Here is a 23,643-nt window from a genome sequence, read left to right on the forward strand (position 1 = left end):
TACACTACTTTATCAACAATGTTGCACCATTATTTCGCCTCATCATCTGTGTAATACTGAATCGGGGGGGGGGGGGGGGTTGGTCTTTGTTGTTTGTCCTAAAGCCAGCAGGGGAAGTAATTATAGAGCCAAATCTTTGTAAAAAAGGATGAACTAGCAGGATGGAACAACACTAGACGCTGACACTGTGTGGAAACATTTGGAGCTTTTATACTCAGTGCGTTGAATCTCTGCCACCAGCAGCTCCTGAAAGTTCTCCATTTTTTCATCCCATGCATAGGACCCAGAGAAGGGCCGTGTCTGATGGTGTGACATCACTTTGGCCATGTAGACACTTGCGACACTCATAGATGCATCTAGCATAAAACAACCGTTCCACGTCATGCCCCCTTTTGCTTCCAGATCATGGCATTATGCCGGTGTTGTTTGGTTCAGTGCAAAAAAAGTAAAGCCAGCTTCATTACGCCCATATTGTGGGATCTCTGTGTAAAAACGGCGACTGAAACTCATTCATCTTCACTTTTATTCATCTGGCTATATTTTGCATGACTTTGTCTTGTAATAATAAATAAAAAGTGGATTTACACAAAGCCCAAATGAGTAATGCACAAGATTGAGTACAGTCATTCAAGAGAGTTGAATGAACATTTACCGGTTGATGTTTCTTTAGATTACATAAAAAGGTACGATAACATATAGTAAGTTGTACTGGATTTGGACTCAGCACTGGAATTATTTGGTCAACAAGTAAACGGCACAGAGTAACGACACAGGCAATAAGACCATCAATCCTAAAAAACAGCAGAGCGAAGAAACGGCAGCATAAATCATAAAAACCATAACCCACATAGTCCGGGTCGCTCCCACTGGGAGCTTTAAAATGTAGCACCACAGGTCTGGAAAGAAGGGCAGTTACACGTGAAGCTGTGGCAGCTTCACGCATTTGTTTTTTTTTTTTTATCAGGAAACACGCTTGCTCCCAACATGAGATGATGAATGGTTCAGAAAACATGCCAGCTGAGAACAGCATCATCTTCCCATTTATGGGTTTTAAGAAAGCTCGCAAGCTGCAGTCGGGGCCTTGATGTAGGTCATGAAACTGGGGCTGTTGTGAATAATTCAGGCACAGCTGTGGAAATGTGGGGTTGGCGAAGGGTTGAATAGATTGTGTGAGTGGATGCTGAGCTGAGGGATGAGCAGAGGATGTTCATAAAAAAAAATTTGAAAAGTCTGGATGAAACCAATTTGTACTGAAATTAGCAGCCTGATAACATAAAATTGCGTAATAAATTTTAAGTGGCTAAAAGAAAGAAAGTTTCCTGGCTCAGATCTGCCAGCCTTTTTACTCCCATTACCACTTAGACAGGCGAGTTGACCTTTCGCAGTGACAGCTCAGGTTTTGGATAATCTTCTTTAGTATATTAGATTAGGTGAATTAAAGGATTTAAGGTGTGTCGCACAATAACACTCAACTCTGCCTCTTGATCAGTGTCACAACCATCAGCAGTCAGCTTTCCTTAATGAACAGCAGCTAATTGTCTATAATATTCACTAAATGTTGATGGATTTTCATTCTGCCTGGAACACACTTTACCTCAAACGACGTGCGACGTGACTGACTTTGCTTCTTTGTGACTCAGGCGGATGGAAAGGCCGAGGAGAACATGGCTCAGAAGAGGGCTGTGCTGCTGGAGAAAAGGATGAGAAGGGAGAAGGAGAGCCAGCAGAGGAAGATGCAGCTGGAGGCAGAGTTGGAGCAGAAGAAGGAGGAAGCTCGGTATGTTGACACATCTGGGGAGAAAAAAAGTATAAGCACACAGGTATTGGAGCGCAGTGTAGTGTGCTCTTTTCTTTAGTCTGGTCAAAACTCCAGATTGTTTTTTATTATTAATTAATATCCACCATTAGAAATATTGGACGCTTGTTCCAAAAGTTTTTTGTTTTTTTTTACAATATATATTTTTATTTTGTTTTTATCTTTCATTTTCTGTTACATTTTATTTTTGCTTAATTCATTTTTTTTTTTTTTTGCCAAAAATCTGAATTCACTCCACTACTGTCCAAAAAATGATTAGCAAGCTTATTTGCATCAGAAAGTAAAGAAAGTGTCACAGCAGTGCCGGATGTTTTCATGTATTTTTCAAATTGAGATTTAAATCTAGAATTTTTAAATCTAGAATCTAGAACAGTATTTCTTTGCACTAACTCCCTCCTATTGTTCGCTTCTGACTGTTCAGACTGAAAGCAGATGAGGAGCGCATCAGGAAGGAGGAGGACAAGGCCAGGAGGGAGTTCATCAAGCAAGAATATCTCAGGAGGAAGCAGCTAAAACTGATGGAGGATATGAACACCGTCATCAAACCTCGGCCAGCTGGAGGGGCCAAGCAAAGGCGGGGCCGCCCCAAGTCCATCCATCGCGACAGCATGGACTCCCCGAAAACCCCTGTCAGAGCTGCCACAGGTAACCATGGAGATGACCCTCGTCCTGATAGGTCAAGGTCGTCCCATCTGTCCAGTCAGTGTCCTGCTGCCACTTTGCTTTGTGCCACTTGAGAAAAACTGAACCACATTCTTGACGTCTCCTCCAATGTGTTCATCTTGTTAAAGTAAAATAGAAAAATATTTATCCGTGTAGCTAATTTAAGCTTTCACTGGGTGAATTACGATACCAGAATTAATATGACATGATATGAATGTATATTTTGCATTCATAGACATATAAATATCATGTTTAACATAAAATAACAACAAATGACAATGATTCTGTGTTGCATCTAATGCCCCAAAATAATACAGTAGAACTTTAAATTTAACACGTTGATTTAGTGACGGAGCAATGCAATACTAGTGTGTGTTTCAGTCAGTGAAATGAAGCATTATATGACGTGTATTAATACATATTCATGCATGTGCTACACGGCGTGGCCATACGAATTGTGTGTGTTATTGAATGTGAGAGTTGGTTTTAGCCCGAACACCGAGGCTGCATTGCTCTGGGACAGCGTCGGCACAAAACACAGCGGACAGCCTGGTGGCGTTGTTATTCGTGGTGTCGGTGTAACTGTGTCGTGCTGTGCCACATCATGTCTCACCTCCAGGTTCACGCCAACGTGTCTTTTCAGTCTCCAGCTTGTCACTTGCTTCCCTGAACCTGGGAGACAGCGACAGCGCTCACTCTGAGAAGAGATCGCCGAGGTGAGATGTTTTTACAAGTCTAGAATCGCCGGTGTAACAGGAGAAAATGAAAAGGAGGAGCATTTAGCGTTTTTTAAAAGTTAGATAAGTTTGAAAACCTCTGTATGTTCATGCCAATTTGTTGTTCGGCGTATGATCAAACATAGGAGACAATCTGAAAGTCTTTACATCCTAGAAGAAACAAAGACATGGCACACTGCTAATGTGGGATATAATTAACCTGTTTCACCTGCTTAAGAATCACATTTACTAAACCACTGTTAATTCCCTCTGCTAATTGATCTGACCTTTCTTGTGTTTTTTAATGCAAGGCTCTGCAGACTAACTCCAGTTTTCAGGTCTAACATTTGTCCCGTATTCTTCTATCCTCCTCCTTTTAATACTTATCTGTCCTGCTGTTTCACACGTCAGAAGTGCTAGTTTAGCCTCTGGCAGTCTCTTCTTCTTTCTGAGCTCTCCTAAACTGAGAAGGAGAAGGTTAGTCTCTGCTTGGTATTTCAACCTTAAGGCGCTTCACGCTGTCCCAAGCCCAATCCTGCAATGAAACCCCGTCCCCCACACTGGGTTTTATTTGGCATTGATCGAGCAAGAGCACCATACTTCCTTATGATTCACTTCAGAGTGCTGGTCTAATGCTACGCTTCTAGCCGCATCTCCCACCACAAAACAATCACCTCTCTTTTTCCACTTACCTCACTGCTGTGCCTTCCTCGCCAAGTCACACTCCAGCTCCTGATAAAACATCAAAGCAAATTGTTTAATTTTTTTTTTTTTTTTCCCCAGTTACTTCGTCACTGAGCAGTTCTGCAGAACACGCCTCACATAAAACACCCATCTTATCAAGTCATTTAAACCTATGTTGCCTTTTCTTAAAATCTGCACCACAGCTGTTCTTGAAGCATGTGAAGATATTTAATCCGCTTTTATATCCTATTTGAAGATTTGGCCCTCTAAAATGACTTGTTAATGTGGCCAGTTTACGTTCACAAAAAAGTAATGCAAGCAAACATGTGCTAAGTTTGGCTTTAGTTGCTCTTATTGTACATTTCCCACTGATTTTCACATACTTACAGTGGAAGAATGGTGAATTTTATAAATACATTATGATCGAAATCCCTTGTTTTACGAGGATGCCAACGTATAGAGGGGACACACACTGCAGCTGTAGTCCAGAAACAGAGCAAGTTAACGCCAAGTGCTGCAGTATAATTGATCGACCTCTTTTATTGACCTTAAACGCGCCAGACTGCATCACATCACTGCACTCGCTGCCTGTGCTTGCAAGCTTTGCTACTTTACTATTTCTTTTACGGACCCAAACCGAGCATCCAAACTCAAACTGTGCACTGAAACGGCTTCCTCCACAGTCAAGGATAAATCTATGCAAACATGATTCAGACAGGGTGGGAAAATGACACCAGACACCAGCCTAATTTCCATAATCCATTTTTGGCAATGACACCTTATTTCAAAATATCTAGTTGGCTTGTATAATAGTACAGTAGGTTCTTGCCCTGGTTACAGTATAATTTGCTGAGTGTTCAGAAGCAGCACCCATGCAGAAAGGTGATCTAATACTCTGGGTGTGTGTGTGTGTGTTCTAGGCCTGATTCTGCAGATGGCTTCCTGTCCCCGAGTCGCTCCAGCAGCAGGAATGGAGAAAAGGACTGGGAAAATGGATCCACAACCTCCTCCGTTACGTCTAACACAGAGTACACCGGTAGGCCAAAGAAGCACATACATTCATAGGTTTTCTATGCAAATGTTCCAACCAGCTGTCACTGACAACTACAGTTCCTGTTTAGCCGAAACAGTTTGGAGAATAAACATTATATTAACATCACAACGGCAAGTGGTAACAGCAGCTAATGTTATAGAATAACCTCATGGCACTGATTATCAGTTGTGTATCCAGTGCAGCTAATATTCTAATACTGAACAACAGTGTTTTTTTTATAATGTCTTTAATATTGTAATTTGTTTTTGTCCAAAGTTTAGTCATCCTCCTGTCTCACTGCCCTCTGGGTAGGTTTTCCCACGTTTGTGGATATAAAATGTGAATCACATACATCAGCCGTGTGAACATTTTATTTTGTTATCCAAATGCTGCATTCATAGCTCAGAATCCTCGGTCAGTCTACCACCAACACACGGATATGCTATCAGTGGAAAAATCTTCATACATGATTCAAAAGATGGAGTAAAAATAGGGAGGGAAGTCTCTCCTTTGATATAACTGGATGGGTTGCCATGACAACAGCCTCATCTTGACGTTCTCTCTCCGCTGTCGTCATTCAGGACCAAAGCTTTACAAGGAGCCCAGTGCCAAATCTAACAAGCACATCATCCAGAACGCTCTGGCCCACTGCTGCCTCGCAGGCAAGGTTAATGAGGGGCAAAAGAACAAGATCCTGGAGGTAACAGCATGGCGCTTTTCAGATATTGTTTTTTTTTTCCCACTTGCTGTGTCCCCTGCTGGCTCTGTTGACGTTGCACGCCACTCAATGTGGATTACAGGCCGACATGGGACCTTTGTCTCGCTTCTGTTTTTACTAGTCTGATATAAGGCATATATGTCCCAAGAAAGTTTCTACTGTAAATTCTCAAATAAAAGTAGCTAACCAAGGGGAACTGTATGTACAAATGAAGGTTTGTTGTCAAAGAGTAAGAATATATTTACAGAGAGGAGGGGCAGAAATCTAAGTCACACTTTTAGACAGTCCAATATCCCCAAGACCTTTGCTTTCCTTTAGCATATACGACCATTACACTGTATCTAAGTTTTTCTACCCCGATCTAAACAGGAAATGGAGAAATCGGAGGCCAACAACTTCTTGATTTTGTTCCGCGATGCCGGCTGCCAGTTCCGCTCTATCTACACTTACTGCCCCGAGACGGAGGAGATCAACAAGCTGGCGGGCATCGGCCCCAAGAGCATCACGCGCAAGATGATCGACGGCCTCTACAAGTACAACTCAGACAAGAAACAGTTCAGTCAGATACCAGCCAAGACCATGTCGGCCAGCGTGGACGCGGTGACGATCCACAGCCATCTCTGGCAGACGAAGAAGCCAGCCACACCTAAAAAAGTAGTGCCTGCCCAGTCCTAATGGAACTTGACAGCCCAGACATCACTCCCCCATCCAATGAACACACCCATTTCTATTTGCACTTCACTGTACATATCCATGAGGATTCAAGCACCTGCAATGCCAGTTAGATAAATGCATATTTGTCTTATTTTATGTTTGTTAGTTTTTTCCTCTCATTTGCATTCCTGTCCTTGTTTTTCCTACTTTCTCTGGACTGGACATGACACAAAGATTATGAACAACTGGAATGTATACCACTGTTGAAGAATGATGTAAATGCTTAATGACTTCTGTGTTTTTAGAGATTCTCGTGTTGGAGTCAGTTTATGAAGGCATGTGTGAGTGTTGCTTTTTTTTTTTTTCCCCATGTGCCAAACACTCGAAACAGATACAGTATGAATGCTGAGACATTTTATTGGGTACACTGAAGCACTGAATGTTTTTAATTCATGTACAGATCGATTTGTGTTTGCGTTATCCCGTCGATGTGTGGCCTTATGAGCGGGTTTGTTTTAGCGCGAGTGTAACGAGGTGATTGTAAAACAGCATATACAGAGGGGTTTTTTTTGTATTTGGAAGAACACTTTTTTCTTCATCTCTGTGGGTAAAACGGTTTGTATATTAAGGTACGTAAAACTACAAAGGGCCAAAAAAACTTATTGCATACAGCTAGTGTTAGCCACACAGCATATGTGTGTTCAAGCTCAACAAAGCCAAGCGGTTTCAGCTTTTTCAGAACCCAGAAAGTGATTTTTAAAGGATGCAGGACGTTACTCTAGATCACTGGTTCTCAAACTTTGGGTCAGGGCACCTTCAGACGATGAGCTGTAATGTATGATGTGTGAAAAAAATATTTCTAATATACTAATATGCTGTCATGTTTATATGTGTTGTTTGAGATTCCTTTTTGTCCTAATGTGGAGAAGTGGGTGACAACTCCAAGACGGGTTTCCAATAATCAAGTAGAATTAATGGATAGAGAAAAGCTAACCCTCTGGGTTGTTTGCACTTGAGGTTTATAAAGAGGCATCGCTTCAGCCAAAAAGTTTGAGAACCAGTGTTGTAGATCACTTTGCTGCTGGCTCACAGTAGATTTGTGAACAAATGAAACAGCTCAGTATTGTTTTTATTCTGCAGTATATTAATATAATGTACGATTACACTCTCACCCACTGTATCAGGAATATGACTGAAGACATAATGAAACCTGAGAAGGATTTCTCTATATGTCAATATCAGGATTTAAAATTAAATGGTGGTTTTTCTTTCTTGACATCATTAAATTCTTCAGATTCACACTGAGCTTACTCATCTTAAAGAGGTCTGCACTTATGATACTCGAAGGCACTTGGTAAAAGCATCCACTAAAATACCAAGTGCAGTAAACATAGTGCATACGCAACATTTAGATTTGCCGATTCATTAAAAAAAAAATCAACTGCTCTGCTATTATAAAAAGCCAGTCGCATCACAGCAAGTATTGCCTGATTCATCAAAATGGCCGCACTGTTGCTATGGTTTTCAACACGTCTGTGCATCTGTTGCTCTTTTGTAAAGCAAATGTGTGAGTCAAACTAAGCATTGTGTGAATTAACAGCATATTTGTCTGTTGCTACGTGTCCTAAATAGGCCAGGAACACAGACATTTTCTAGGATTTCTTTTTCTATTACTAGGAGAATGAATTTCACAAAATAATGCAAGGCAGAATAGAGCAGATCCTTGTTGCTGCATACGGGTAGAGACTCATCACAGAGTTTCATTGGTGTCAGTGTCATGTTCCTTTTGCCACAGAATGTCAAATAAACACCATGTGCAGATACGGTTTCCAACAACATCTGCTAACATGGTGCTTTGTCTTCAACTGGGGGGATATTTATGACCAAAAGAGAGCATGTACATGTCTTTGAAAATGTAATCTAGTATGACAGAAGTGCTTCTCTGTTGTTTATTGGAAGGATTTGTCCGCAGAAGCTCTGTCCACCTGCTTTTTGGCTGCTTAAGGCCAAAGTAAATGATTATTTAAACTGTAATAATATTGTACAGTGTGTTCATGTGAGCTCATACCTATTCACTATGATGACTTTGTTTTGTCAGACGCTGTGCTGTCATTCAACCTAATGCTGAACATGTAGTTTCATTTTTGTTTTGTTTTTCTTGTTTTGTTTTTCTTTTTTCGCATTTAATAAAACTAAGCATGGCCTCAGCATTTATGTGGCATTCATTTGGAAACAAAATGATTATTTTAAAGGAGGAAAGTATTGACATTATTTGTATGGTTTCACTTTTTATTGATTTGTAGAAATTATTGTTTTTACAGTTTTAGAGTAGATATTTTTGAGTTTTTGGTGAGACGTGTCAAATTTAAGACGTTCAGTTGTATAACTTCAGGCTTATCCTCACCGAGCTGAAGAAAATTGTCAAACGCCAACAAATAGTTTTGGTGAAGCAATCGAAGACTAATCAGGTAACTAAAATCACTTTTGTTTACGAAGTCAATGCATAGTTGAGTATCATCTGCATACAAAATGATACAAATGACTATGTCCTAGGTCTTGGGCTACACATCAGCAGAGTTTGGTAGAGCAGGAGATGAAACAACATAATGTGGAGATATAACTGATCCAAAGGTTAAAAAAAACTGTTAATGTTGATGAGACTAAAATGAAAAGCTTTATACATATATACACATATATATATTTTCAATAGCTTGCATGAAATGCGAGGTAGGCACTCTAAATCAATATCATAATGCATCACCAAACTGAACAATGAGGACACGCCTTTTTACATTGGATTGTAGTGTTTCAATTTTTCATAAATATTTCATAATCCATGATTTTTTAATAGCATCTTTGAAATGTAAGGCAGAAAATAAATAGGACACCTCTCTTTATATTAGAGTTTTGTGCTTTTTCTATTTTTTAAATATTTATAAAATGTATATTTTGTTTTTTTTTATTATTGTCATATCTATATTTCCCATAGAGTGATTTATGAAAAACAAAACGCACAGAAGTAGCAGTAAAATCCAGAATATAGATGCGTGTCGTATTTCTCCAATCATTTCTGATTTCTGATTTGATTTCTGATTTGTCACCTGGTCACATTAAGTGAAAGCTATTTTTATTTTATTTTTTAATGGCATTATTTGCTATTAAAATATTTATATAAAATGAATAAGTTACACACTAGCAAATTAAAATAAGTGTACTACATGAAATCAATTTAGTTCCGTTTTTATCATGATTTTCACTAAAATTGTCAAATCAGCGTGAAGTATTGAAATATTTGGCACATGCTACCTAATGTTTATTTGATATTTTATTTAATGTTTCATACAATTCAAGTTAAAAACATAGCGGGCCCAGCTTTTTCTGGTCCCCTGTACATCAGGTGAGAGCTCCTACTGGCCGTGCTGTAACTAGGTGTGACCACAGGGCGTCGTCGCCACAGTCGATTGGTGGTTTGCGGCTGCGTCCGCATGGCAACCGGGAGCTGTGTACCACAAAGAAGGCAGAGGGGACCTTTCTGCAAACGCTGGCCGGGATTTCATCCTCCAAAACGCCCCGTAGTGTCCCTTTCTTCGCAGACACTGTAAGATTTGGAGGCTTTGGAGCGGCTTTGATGCGGCGCGTCGTTGGCGCAGCGTGACAGGTGAGCAGGAGTTGGCACGGATTCACGGCGGCGTGTTCGCCCGTAGCACCGGTGTAGTCTGATATCCTGCACGTTAAAAAGGGGAGGAATTAAACGACAGGGTTAGCGTCTGTCTGCGTGTCAGTACTAAGGGGCTGCGTTTGTGTGTGTGTGTGTGTGTGTGTGTGTGTGTGTGTGTGTGTGTGTGTGTGTGTGTGTGTGTGAGTGCGCGCTATGTGCTGACAAGTAAACAAGGTGTGTGTGAGCGCAGATAAAGTGCTGAGGCTGTCTCGTTTGGGCCGCAGACCTTCTGTCACATCCAGGACCAGAGCTGGACGTGGTGTCGGGTGGGGGGGTGGGGGGGCAGCGGGGCGGTGTCACCGGCGCAGACACCCGGAGACATCACTGCTCCGAGTGCCCCTTCAGCCTCTCACTGCGCACACACACACACACACACACACACACACACACACACACACACAGGGCTCATGCAAAATAAAAGAGCCCTTGATGTCCTGCTGTATCTGAAGATGTTGCTGTGATTAACCATTAACAGCCCGGCCCTGAATAACCCTGCATTTAAAGGTAATTCTTAGAGAATCATGGGGAAACATGTTCACTCAATGGGAATATTATTGTGCCGGAAGGCCATTTTAAGTCCCAGAATGAATGTTATGGATGCAACAACACCATATAAGATCAATTTAAACTACCACATACTGTTAAACTTAGTGCCTGTGGGAATATGGCAGAACTGCTTCTGGTTTGGATAAGCTGTGGATAATAAATGACATTTTTAAACGGCAGGTCAGCGGTGTTATTGGGCAGCTGGACACACTAGAAGTCCCTCAGGGAATATATTGGGTCCTCGGTGTGTGAACCAGCGGGCATCGGTGTGGGCTGTGGAGCATGCTCGAGTATTTGTCAGTGTTTTACGTCATTGACATTCATCTAAAACTGCTCCGCTGTCTGTGCATCCCCTCCTCTCGTCTCACACGCATCTCTTTCCACACTGTGACAGGTATTGCTGTATATATATTGAGAGCTGTATATCAAAAATTAACTGAACATCATTGTTTGGTCAATAAATATCTTACCTGCCATGTTTCTGAAATTCAATAACATGCTTGTGTTTTTATCTCATACACAATTTGTCAACAGAACATGTCTGAGATTTCTGCAATTTGAAAATAGCTGTCTTTAGAGCCTAAGTAGTTACATTAAGTAATAGAATTGGTGTTTCTCTTCAATTGTGGGCAGATTTTAAGGTTATCAACCATTTTTCTTATTTGATGCAGCTTTGTCAACAACGCACCCATCTCCTCTTCCCTTCGGTCCGTTTTCCAGCCAGCTGTAAGCCGCCACCAGACATCTGTAACCATGACGGCAGAGGAGACGATCAGCATCAAGGAGGCCGAGGTGATCAAGGTGATCCTGGACTTCCTGAACTCCCGGAAGCTGCACATCAGCATGCTGGCCTTAGAAAAGGAGAGCGGCGTCATTAATGGACTCTACTCCGATGACATGCTCTTCCTCAGGTATGACTGTACGGCCGGTTCATGCTGTGTGTCCTAAAAGGGAAGATAAGACTTTGACTAAGACTTTTTAATTTAGATCAGAGGTTATATCATTTCAGACTGTGATGACTGAGGCCTCTTAAATTGTTCATTTGCTCTTTTTAACAGGCAGCTCATCTTGGACGGCCAGTGGGAGGAGGTGATGCAGTTCATTCAACCTCTGGAAGGAATGGACAAGTTTGACAAGAAAAGGTGAGAGAAATAACGCGTGGGATTATTCTAACCTGATGTCTAAAATCGTAGTGATCCTTTTAAACTGTTTTGCATCAACCCTTTACTATAGCTGAGGGACATTTTTAAGGAGTGCCTATCTGAGGGACAACCAGGGAGGGATTACAAGATGCCAGCAGCTGAAATTGTCTTAATGTGAACTGCATATTTGTCTATAAGTCTAACAGTACTGATGATATTTCTCCTCGCTGGTGACTGAGTTGGACTTGCCAGTAAAGCAGGAGACTAGCAGCCTTGGGACCTTAATTAGGTCAAGTATTACTGTCATTCCTACCAACCACCGAAGACTTCACACAAATTAAGAACATGCTTAAACTTATCCTACCTGATAGAATAACAAGTTTGTAAAAAAAAAAAAAGAATTCAACCGAGGAAAATCTCTTAATGCTGAGATTTGTGTTTCCAGGTTTCGCTACATTATTCTGAAGCAGAAGTTTCTGGAAGCCCTGTTTGTAAATAACGCCATGTCTGCTGCCGAGGACCCGCAGAACGTATGTAAACATGGAATTAGGATATTAGTGTGGCAATTTGGAAATAGTCTGACTAGATGGGATGAACAAAGGCACAGTGGCCTGGAGGTTATCAGACTGGGAGCACAACCTCTGGGAAACTAGATAGTCTCAAATTCACCATGGCAGCTTAATATCTCCCTGCTCCAGTTGAGCTGTGCAGTGATCAGTAGAAGCAAATAAATTTAGATGATAAAGCTCTGTGCGAATATTAAGCTTCTTCTAAAATTTCTTAAAAACATCATACTATCTGGGGGCGCTTGAGTTCTCCACCTAAACACGAATAAATAATCATTAAGGCCTTTTGAATATTCTCTAATATTCTCTACTTTATTGAACAGCTAATATCATCCTTTATCATCTCACACACCAAATTTTTTGCTACAAAATTTTTTTAAAAAGGCGTCTTAACAACCAGATACTCTCTAAATGTTTGCGCCAACTACAGCTGGAGCTCACCATGCAGGAGGCCGTCAAGTGCCTCCACAGTCTGGAGGAGTTCTGCCCGACCAAGGACGACTACAGCAAACTGTGTCTCCTCCTCACCCTGCCGCGCCTCACCTGCCACGCAGAGTTCAAAGACTGGAACCCGAGCACGGCTCGCGTCCATTGCTTCGAGGAAGCCTGCGCTATGGTGGCCGAGTTCATCCCCGCGGACAGGAAGCTGAGCGAGGCGGGCTTCAGGGCGAGCGGGAACCGCCTCTTCCAGCTGCTCATCAAAGGGATCCTTTACGAGTGCTGTGTCGAGTTCTGTCAGGTAATACCTGAAAAATCAAAAGGGATGCAGGGAAACGACAGTGGCTGTTAAAAGGCAAAAAACCTAATTCCGCCTCTTCAAACATGAAGAGATATTCGAAAATCCGCTGTAAGACATTTTAATGCAAGGTACCAGCATTGTTTGCAGGGATCTAATTTAAATCTTAGAAAGTTTGCACAACAAGTTTTAAAATTGTGCTCCTACATTTGTATATAAAATACAATTTCTATTAAAATCATCAAGGCGTACTCACAGTAGTACACTCAATCATTTCACCCCTCTGTTTGTATTTTCTAGAGTAAAGCAACTGGTGAGGAGATCACAGAGGGTGAGGTGTTGCTCGGCGTGGATCTGCTTTGCGGGAATGGCTGTGACGAACTGGACTTGTCACTCCTCTCCTGGCTGCAGAACCTCTCTCCGGGCGCCTTCTCCTGCGCCTTCCAGCAAAAGACCCTCAACATCCACGTGGACCGCCTGGTGAAGCCCAGCAAGGCCGGCCACGCCGACCTCCTCACTCCGTTGATCAACCGCCTGTCCCCCTGCCCTACCTCACCCTTCAACCACAGGCCTCATTCAGCGGACACCTACATGTCCAGATCCCTCAACCCGGCATTGGACGGCCTGTCCCACGGTCTGGCTGCGCAGGACAAGAGAGGCATGGAGGCGAACATGAAGTCTGCCCTCAGTCGGAGCCTGGTGGAGAACAATGTGCATCAGCAGGACGATTCACCTGAAAGGCAAGACGACAAATGATTGTTGATATTAGTTATGAAAGTGCATGATGGGATGGGTGGAGTTTAACACTACGGCTGTCTGCAGCACAGCACAGCACAGCACAGCACAGCACAGCACATGTGAAAGCTGACCAAACCTTTGCTTCACAAAACACTAGTGTGCCTGTATCACCGCAAAACTCATTTCCTTCCTAGCATTAACACATTTTATTGTCCTCTAAAAGTATTCACATACTGGAACCAACATTCTCAAACCCCAGTTTGTTCATTATCTCTTAATGTAGATGGAGTATGCCTTAATTGAATCAAATCTAAAGAGTGCCATATACAAAAAATAGTGTTATATATCTAATATAAAAATCTTGTATGTAATACTAAAAATGCTAATAATGTACTCTAAATACTAAAATATTAATAATGTACTCATAAATACAACATTATACTCAAAACCAGCATCTTGACCTGACGGTATACATTCTTTTCAATCTTTCTCTCTTTGCATGTGCATGTGTAGCTTTAGGTATTAAACCCAGTGGTAGATCTTGTTGTATGACGATATCTGTGGCTCCATTAATCCCATTAGCCCTGCTTTAACAGAGACATGCTTCCTCCTCTGGCATCTCCTACTGTGATGCACAAAGCATAATATTAAACTGCTGCTGAGTGTTGATGGATGCGGTATAATTTAAAGCAGTGATTCCCAACTTCAGCGGTCGGGGGGGGGGATATTATATCTTTTATGGTGTAGCTTTTGATGATTAAATATAACTATATCCATATGTAATAATCTGATTTATAGCTTTGAAAAGTGAAAAGTAGTTAGAAAGTGAAGAGGGAAGTCTTAAACAGCTAAAAGTGAGATATATTTTTATGTATATACAAAATTAGAATAGTTAGCTAAACGTAATACCAGAGTAATGGATAAAAGGTTGAAATGTCTATTTGACCAAATCACCAATAATGTTGGAGGTGCTGCAACAATCGGCCTTTATTTGTAAGATACATTTTGTCATTAATGTTAAATGGGGTTAGTTTAAATTCAACTGAAGTCATTTGGTGGTGTTGATGAAGAGCTGCTACTTGAGTTCATGTGACAGGGCTGTGGGGGTACGTCTTAAAAGAAATCACTGATCTAAAGTATTCAACTAATGACTCAATAAAATCATAATACTGAAATTAAGACTGTAAATTACTGCAAGATAATTTTCCTAATTGAAAATCCAATATTTTAGATATTTTAGTGGACTGAAGAGCTGTTTTTTACTGATTAAATGCCATTTTAGGGGAACTATGGCTCATTACTGCAGCTTCCTGGGTTCATGTTCCAGTCAGATTCTCTGCTGTGGACGGGACACGGAGAGCAAAAATGTGGCCCTTATAACTGCATCAAGGAAACGAATATAAAAGTAATGTTTTGCTCTCTTTCCTCTATCCATCTTTGCTCCTACCAGCTACAGTAAAACAAGCTAGTATAGCACAGGTACAATGTGTGCTGAAAACATTCAGGAAGCACTGAAGGCGAGATGTTTCCAGTCTGTTGCGTCATTAAAGCTGAGCTGACAGTTTTGCTTCATGAGGTTGCTGCAAATACAATGTTACACCGCTGAGTTATGGTAAAGACGGAGGAACCTGAGGCATCAACTGAGCTGTTTGTCAGACTGCTGGATGTTTGGAGGTTTTTCTCTGGCTCCACCTGCTGGAGCGAAGAGAGATCACTACGATCACCTGCGATCACGTTCAGGAGTTTGTCATCCTTCACAGGAATTTGTCTCGCAGTGTAATATGATACTTGATTCGTGATTCCAATCAATCAAATATGCAGAAACAACAGATTTATTCTTCAAAACAAATCTCAGTTTATTGATGTTTTGTGGCGTTTGGCGTTTGACCGTATTACTGGTGTTTGTTAGTGAGTAATAACACATTTCTTTCATTTTGCTACATAAAGTACAATCCTCCACTTAAACATGCATAAATTGCTTAATTTTCTCTCAGCTTGCTTTGACTTTTATTTTATTTCCTACTTCATCTCAAATTAATTTCAGTTAAAATGGTTGTGAATTGATATGACACATATATATATATATTTTCCTGACCGTAGGAAGCACCCACAGGGACTGGATGGACCGAACACCAAGCGCACACCTCTGACCCCTGGAAAAGATGGCGGGCCACCCTGCAGCACAGAAACAAATGAGGTAATAAGAACTGCAGACACAGACCATAGATCAACGATAAGCACCAAAACATTTCAGCGGTGGAGGAGTGGAGTGTCTCACCTTTGGTTTGCTCGGGCTGAATTGGTCCATGATTTTTTGTAAAGACTGTAAAAAAAAAAAAAGAAACGAACAGCCATGGCTGTCTGTCTGGTCACTGGAGTCAAAGTCAAAGCGAGATTCTCTGTCAGTCTTCCCCCTCCACGGTCATCACTCCAGTTTTAAGAGATTTAGAATAGATTCCCCCTGAACCCCTGAACCACCTCGTCTGCCTCATAAATCCCTCCCCAGTTCTCTACCGCAACTGTCCAAGGAGCACTGGCGCCCTCCTGCCCTCTGCCCCACCGAAGGGGGTGGAAGGTCATGGACAGTGGAGGCAGATAATCTGGTTTGATGTGCGGTCACACCCAAGATGGCCTGCTGCTTCCATCATCGCTCATTTTTATGCATCCCAGGTCTCATCTAGAGGAGCAAAGTAGCTTGAGATTGGACTGGTGCGTGTGTGTGTGTGTGTGTGTGTGTGTGTGTGTGTGTGTGTGTGTGTGTGTGTGAAAAGTAGTGGCAGAGATGAAGGGGAATATACTGTATACCTGCTGGATATGATGAGGTCCTTGAAAACTTTTTATGGGATGGATGATGGAGGACGAGGCCTTGGGAGTTGCAGTGGCTCTTGGGAAAGAGTTTTTCTATCATAATCTGTTGTGTGTGTGTGTGTGTGTGTGTGTAATTTTGCATGTGTGTGTTGTGGCAATGAACAAGCGTTGAAAGCAAGAACGCTGAGATGCAATAATAAATATTCTGTCAGTCAGGTTACAGGGCCTCTTCAGGTAAAACAAATCCTGTCAAATCAGTGCTTTAGCCTTTTCTGCATCCTCAACGACTTCAAGCCTTAACAGTGTGTGTTTATTGTGTCATATTGTGTGTTTGTCCAGCGTCTTGACTCCACAGAGCACATCCAGGAGTATTACCGGCAGCGTCTCCGCGTGCAGCAGCATCTGGAGCAGAAGCAGCAGCAGAGGCAGCTTTATCAGCAGATGCTGCTAGAGGGAGGGGTGAAGCCGCAGGACGGAGCCCAGAACAACCTCACTGAGACCTTCCTCAGCAGGTGAGGAAGTCTTACTCGAAGATTCGGCATCAGCCGTGTAATGAATGAAATCGCTAAGAGGTCTCCTTTCTGTCTAGGTCCATTCAGAAGCTGGAGGAGATGAATGTGGGCATCGACCACAGAGGCGATGAGGTGATGTCACATCTGGGGCAGCAGTGGAACGGACTGACAGGGAGCGCCAGCGTCTCCAGTCCCAAAACCGCCAACACCCGCCACACCCCGGACACCGGGCCGCCACGGGACAAGCCGGGTGGGGGGACCAGCAGCACCCCATTAGCGGCAGGGTGCCATGGTTTGCCCTCCCTCAGTGAGTCCCCGATTCCTGCCTGTCAGAGGTAAGAGAAATAAAGTAAATGATTCGATTTTATGGTGAAGATTTAGATTAAGGTTAGGATTAGGATTAGGTTTAGGGCAGTAGTTCTTATTGTTATGGTGAGTGTATTTCTCCAGAAAATTAATGGAAGTCAATGTCCTCTGAAGTGATGGAAACACAGCTGTGTGTGTGTGTGTGTGGATTTGTATTATCAGTGCTGAGAGGATCAGAGGGTCTTGTCCCCCAGCCCACGGGGATTCTGGCTCCACGACACGTAACTCACAAGAGGTACACCAAAATACTGCTAAGTGTTATTTTTATGGGATCTTTTATTTTTAGTCCTTTTAGTAGTAGTTAGTCCACTGTGTCTTCTATTATCTGCTGCATTATTTGTCTTTGTAACCATCCAAAACTAACCTGGTCGATTTCTACACATTTGTTTGACCATGAAAGGTTTAAAAAGCCGGTGTAATATGTAGATCACAGTTCTAATGATTATTTTTCTGTGCAGCCAGCGAAGTCCAAAGCACAGTTTGTTAAAGTGAACCACCTCGAGGACACGCAGGCGGTGCGCGCAGTGGCCTTCCATCCCTCTGGAGCGCTCTATGCTGTCGGCTCCAACTCCAAAACCCTGAGAGTCTGTGGCTACCCAGAAACACTAAGCACCAGGTAGGAACCATCCACAGGCACACTACAAGTCCAAACAATGAGATATTCTTACAAGATCTAGATGATTTCTGTACTAGAAAAAAAAATAGATGCTGGCTTCATAGAAGATGTTATCAATGGTTGTTCATGCACAGAAAACATTGACGGAAAACACAACAAGCCAGAAAGTGTTTTAACTTATCTTATGGTGGCAGTATGGGGATCGTTGTGAATGTGTGTGCTAGTACGCAGATTTGAGAGCGTTTTTGTTCACGACTGAAGAAAACAAAGAAGAGAAACGGTTGTTTTGTGTCCTCAAATACATTCGGATGTTTTACGACAAAATGTCTGAGGAACCGATATCCTATGATAGATGAAGACACATACGCTGAAGGCTGTGCCAGAATTTTGTGAGGAGAAGCTAAAAATGTTTTTGAACGGTGGCAGGATGGATTTTCCGTGCTTGACCAGACCACATTCAAGCGTTCTTGCCCAAAACCTACAACAAAAACAAAAAAAGAAAAAATTGAAAAAAGGTTGTTTGCACATAAAAAAAAAAAGTCCATGGTCCAAATATTTTAATCCAGGCTGCAATTTTTCTCACAGTTACATTACATTTTAACTGTCTTGTGTTTTCTTGTTCCGCTCAGTGGTTCTGGTGCGGTAAAGCAGCCGGTGGTGCGCTTCAGGAGGAACAAACACCACAAGGGCTCAATTTACTGCGTAGCCTGGAGCCACTGTGGACAACTGCTGGCCACCGGCTCCAATGATAAATATGTCAAAGTCCTGCCTTTCAATGCAGATAGCTGCAATGCCACAGGTACTATTTTGTGTGTTGCAGTGTGTATGCGATAAACAATCAGTCATTTTCCCAGCCACTAGCCTTGAACAGTATTTTTCTCTCTCTGACCACAACAGCAGCAACTTGGCCCTTTTTAAAAGTGATGTGATAAAACTTAACTGTGCCTCAAAAAAAGCATAGTTTTGAGAAGACAAATAAAGCCAAATTATCTTTCCCCTGTTATTAAGTCAAGTCTGCGTGTCATGTTCACCTCTGATTCAGGCCCAGACCTGGAGTTCAGCATGCACGACGGTACCATCAGGGATCTGGCCTTCATGGAGGGCCCTGAGAGTGGAGGATCCATCTTGATCAGTGCCGGGGCCGGAGACTGCAACATCTACACCACAGACTGCCAGAGAGGACAGGGCCTTCATGCCCTGAGCGGACACACCGGTACATTAGCAGCAGCTCTTCCCCCTGCAAAAACATATCCTGAATCTCTAATGAGAAACTAATGGGCCAATGGTGTGGAACAGCATCACAGGATAGTTGTACAAACACAACAAGTCAAGACAGCAAGGTAAAGAAATAGCATGTGCAGCGCTGACGACTTTACCATTTCATTTGAACAGGTCACATTCTGACGCTGTACACGTGGGGAGGGTGGATGATCGCCTCCGGGTCCCAGGACAAGACCGTCCGCTTCTGGGACCTGCGGGTGCCCAGCTGTGTGCGGGTGGTGGGCACAACACTCCACGGCTCAGGTGAGTCACATCATGACTGTCAGTAGAGCAGAGATCACTCATACCACACTGCTAGAAGTTAAATGTCATATCACAGTTACACCACAAGAGGGTGCTAATGTAAAGATTTCTGGAGCACAGCAGAGCTGCCAGTAACTGAAAAGATTAAATTAGACACCTCAGATCAGGCTTGATAAGGGAATGTTTTTGCACTATAGGTAAAGTAAAAAAAAAAAAAAAAACACAAAGCAGAACATATAAACACTCAAACAAATTTGTAATTCTTTTAACATTAAAAATATAATACATTTTTGCATAATATTCATTTGGATCAGCATCAAAATGCATAACAGAAAGAAAAAAAAATAAGAGGCTTTAAAAAAAATAGTATATGTTACTGCTACTGGATGCAGCAGTCATCAAAGTTGGATACAGATCTGCAGGCAAAATTGCTCACTTTTCCAGCACTTGGTCCTCAGTGAGACAAACAAACCCTTCATTCTTTTGTTTTGGAGTTCATCACAGCAAACATCTTGCTTATTACCACTCTGTCTCGCACAGGAAGTGCAGTTGCCTCGGTGGCAGTGGATCCCAGCGGCCGCCTGCTGGCCACAGGCCAGGAGGACAGTACCTGCATGTTGTATGACATCAAAGGAGGCCGCATTGTCCAGACATACCGCCCCCACAGCAGTGACATTCGCTCGGTGCGCTTCTCCCCCGGAGCCCATCATCTCCTCACCGGCTCTTATGACAACAAAATCATCATCAGTGACCTTCAAGGTAGCAACGCTACAAAATAAGTATCAAGTTTTAAAAAGGCAAATCATTAGAATCTAAGTTTTGATTATGAGGTCCATTTAATTTACTTGATGCTCATTATTTCATGTTTCAAGAATTTCAGTGACAAACGTATTTTTCCCAGATCATAAGAAATGTTTCTTTCAAGTCTGTTGAAAGAGTGATATACCTGCATATCTTTGATCATCTGGCCGCCATATTAGTGCGACACAATGCCGCCAGTCTCTGGCGTTTGATCCCACTGTTTTCCACTCCTGCGTGACATTTTTTTTTTTCTTTTCTCTGACCCCAGGCGATCTGACAAAGCCCCTCCCTCAGATGGTGGCGGGAGAGCACTGGGACAAGGTGATCCAGTGCAGATGGCACCCACATGACCGCACCTTCCTCTCCTCCTCTGCCGATCGAACTGTCGTCCTCTGGGCACCGGGCCCCTGAGGTGTTCACTGGAGAAACAACTGGTTAACAGCAGCAGCAGCAGCAGCAGGAAACACAAGGGCACCTCGTCCACATACGAAACGGCATGGGATCACTAGCTGCTGCAGCGTGTGTATACATATGCACACATACCATGGGCATCAAGCTGTTTATATATGCTGCTCAGTTTGGAGTTAACTGTGTGGTGTGTGTTTAAACTGTGTGACGGATGTGTCAAATCCTGTCACTTTAAAGATCAGTCTTGATTGTGCGTGTGTGCGTTTGCATACTGCTGTGCACAGTATGTCTTTGTGAGTATTTGCTAATGCGTGTGCCAGCAAAAGCAGCATTCTGAAAACATGTGTTTGTATTTGGCTTTGCGGTTTTAAAGTGTAATTAAAGTAAAACAAAATTAAAGGAAACAAGTAAGAACATTTTCCAAAGGTGTAAAAAAAAAAAGAGGAAACATGGAATTATAGTGTTAATAATAATATTTAGAATTCACGTGAGGTTCAGTACCTTTTTAAAGTACGGGTGGGTGTGTGTGTGTGTGTGTGTGTTCACTTCTGCTTTTATAAGTAGAGAATAAAGATGAATCCATTGGAGCCGACAAAGATGGAGTCACAATATAGAGATGACTGATGATGCCTCTATTGAAAGGCATCATTAGGCTCACTGCAAGCACACCTCCAATCGCTTTAGTTCTTTTCTCACAATGCCAAACTGCGTTTTAGTCCGCTGTAGTCAGAACTCGATACAAAACATTAAGATCGCCGTAGAAGGGACGTTCATAAAGCACTGTTGTTTTTCCAGGAAGCAGTGAGATGGCCTCTTAGAGTTGTGGAAAGGAGCCACGTTTTGTTATGCATATCATAATGTGCCTTTTTGTAAACATTTGTAAAGATTTTTCGGATGCATGTATCGATTGAGAGATTTATTTATTTATTTATTTGCAGCTTTATTCTGGTATTTTCTCATATGCCATGTCATCTGTAAATTCTTGTAATGTCACTGTAATGCAAAAAAAAAAAAAAAAAGATCGGCCATTGGCTTCTGTGCACACTTGCATACATCCCCCAAACTGTTTTTCCCCTCCTGAATAAGTACGAGCACTAGTGGCTTTACACAAATATTGAAAACACAGTATGTTCAGGTTCGAAATTTCAGTGGTGAACAAAGTAGTTTGTGTCTTAGACAAAAACTTTCATTTCATTGTTGTGTGCCGGACAAAGTAAATCGATGAATTGCAACGTGAGAATAAGTAAATATTGAGGATTTTTTTTGTGGATTCAGGCGTAAGCACATTTGATGTATAATTTCAGTGGTGGCTCATTAGTAAGCAGATTCAGAGCAAAGATGAGCACAGTAAAAGCAAAGCGTGGTGTGGTTGTTAAAAGTGATTGGGTGGGGAGAAAAAAAAAAAAAAAAAAAGAGTGGCTGTGATAAGAGCTCAATCACTGATCAGCAAAATGAGGTGATGAGGTGTAGCCGTTGCCCGAAAAAAACAACCCGAATTTCGGACACAAAGACGGTGAGAAAGGATTCACCAGAACTTTAATTTGAAGCAAACTTTAAAATCCAAATCAAATAAATGACGATGGAAACGTTGGCAGGCAAGTCAATGTAATGAGGCACTTTAAGGATCCGGATACTGCTGGACTGGATGTGATGTGTTTTACGAATAAGTTTAACTTAAACCTTTATTGAGCATCTATGCAGAAATCTGACGGATGAGAAAAAGCAAGTGGTGTGAGAGGGAGGGGAGAATGTCTGTCATGGGTTACCGTAAATTATGCGTCATATCTAACATTATCTGTGGCTCACGATGTCATTTAAAGCCTGCGTGGTTTTAAACAATGTTTGTGCACACGAATCTGTGATGATGGAACTGCAAAGAGGTCAGCGGGGTTTAAACTGTTAAAATAATAAAATAGTTGCAGTCCAATAACCAAATGTTGTTCTTGCTTTTGAATGAAAAAAAAAAAAAAAAAGTTACATATTAGTGTGTGTTAGGAGATGGAACTAAGATACAAAGTGCCATCACACTGCGCTTTAATGTGTGTGTGTGCATTGTGTGTGTGTGTGTGTGTGTGTGGTTTTGCCAGATAAAGCGCACAGATAAGCCTGAAAAACTCAAAATGTGTTTGTGTTTCTGTGCGTCTTCCCCATCAGCGTCTGCTTAAAAAGCATTTCAGGGATGAAACACACAGAACTCCGCGTGGACGCAGGCAGATGCAAGTTGCACAACGCTTTGCAGACACATGCAAGACGTAGAGTACACAATCACGTCCTCTCTGCTTTAGGCAATTGGCTGTGTTGCTTTTGCATAGGAGGACTGCTAATCTCTAGCCCTGCATGTTCCCATCACTAACCCGTGGGGGGTTGGGCATTGCTCATGGCAGAAAAGAGTCCCATGATGCACTTGTTGCAGGTGCTAGGTATGATCAGCTACTCTAGAGAAAGCATGAAAGAAGTGTTATGAAAAGGATAGGAATGAGAAGAAGTCACGCAAAGTTGGACATGTGCAATAATCAGAGGGGTGATAGAGGGATGGAGATAATTGCAGAGAAGAGAGCAAGGGGTGGGGGGGATTTACCAACACTCACATGCTGCACTCGATCATTCCCTCTTTTGTGAGGTGGACAATGACAGCCAGGCGTACAGAGCTTAAAAAGGATAGGCACACTGCCGGAGCCAGCAACCCTGGAGAGACACCAGCCAAGCTAGAGGTATCAGAAAAAAAACTTGGACTTACGCAGAATCTGTTTTTTACTGTACTTCCAGGACGATGCTGCTGTCTTTGGGGGGGTTTAAAAGGAAAATCAACAGCTAAGGGCCTGCTTTTGGAGAATAGGCGGAACTACGCAGACAGAGGAGATGAAGTTTGGAGACTCTC

General features: G+C 42.2%; 2 protein-coding genes across 2 annotated transcripts in view; both read left to right on the top strand.

The window, feature by feature from the left end:
• Window positions 1-7,099, top strand: part of camsap2a (calmodulin regulated spectrin-associated protein family, member 2a) — a 47,836-nt gene extending 40,737 nt beyond the window's left edge. The window contains exons 12-18 of the mRNA XM_070831879.1: window positions 1,641-1,777; window positions 2,238-2,461; window positions 3,099-3,195; window positions 3,607-3,672; window positions 4,800-4,915; window positions 5,494-5,612; window positions 6,000-7,099. Coding sequence (XP_070687980.1) covers window positions 1,641-1,777; window positions 2,238-2,461; window positions 3,099-3,195; window positions 3,607-3,672; window positions 4,800-4,915; window positions 5,494-5,612; window positions 6,000-6,305 — 1,065 coding nt within the window. The 3' untranslated portion in view covers window positions 6,306-7,099. The remainder of the gene's footprint in view (window positions 1-1,640; window positions 1,778-2,237; window positions 2,462-3,098; window positions 3,196-3,606; window positions 3,673-4,799; window positions 4,916-5,493; window positions 5,613-5,999) is intronic.
• Window positions 7,100-11,301: 4,202 nt separating this feature from the next.
• On the top strand, window positions 11,302-20,768 carry LOC139202671 (WD repeat-containing protein 47-like). Its single transcript, XM_070832216.1, is given in 15 exon segments — window positions 11,302-11,459; window positions 11,607-11,690; window positions 12,136-12,220; window positions 12,687-12,995; window positions 13,293-13,750; window positions 15,831-15,927; window positions 16,878-17,050; window positions 17,128-17,385; window positions 17,579-17,651; window positions 17,875-18,032; window positions 18,662-18,831; window positions 19,075-19,245; window positions 19,425-19,556; window positions 20,097-20,315; window positions 20,626-20,768. Coding segments are annotated over 15 exon segments (2,688 nt in total).
• The last annotated feature ends 2,875 nt before the right edge of the window (window positions 20,769-23,643 follow it).

The sequence above is a fragment of the Pempheris klunzingeri genome, chromosome 6 (genome assembly GCF_042242105.1).
Source record: "Pempheris klunzingeri isolate RE-2024b chromosome 6, fPemKlu1.hap1, whole genome shotgun sequence".
NCBI lineage: Eukaryota > Metazoa > Chordata > Actinopteri > Acropomatiformes > Pempheridae > Pempheris > Pempheris klunzingeri.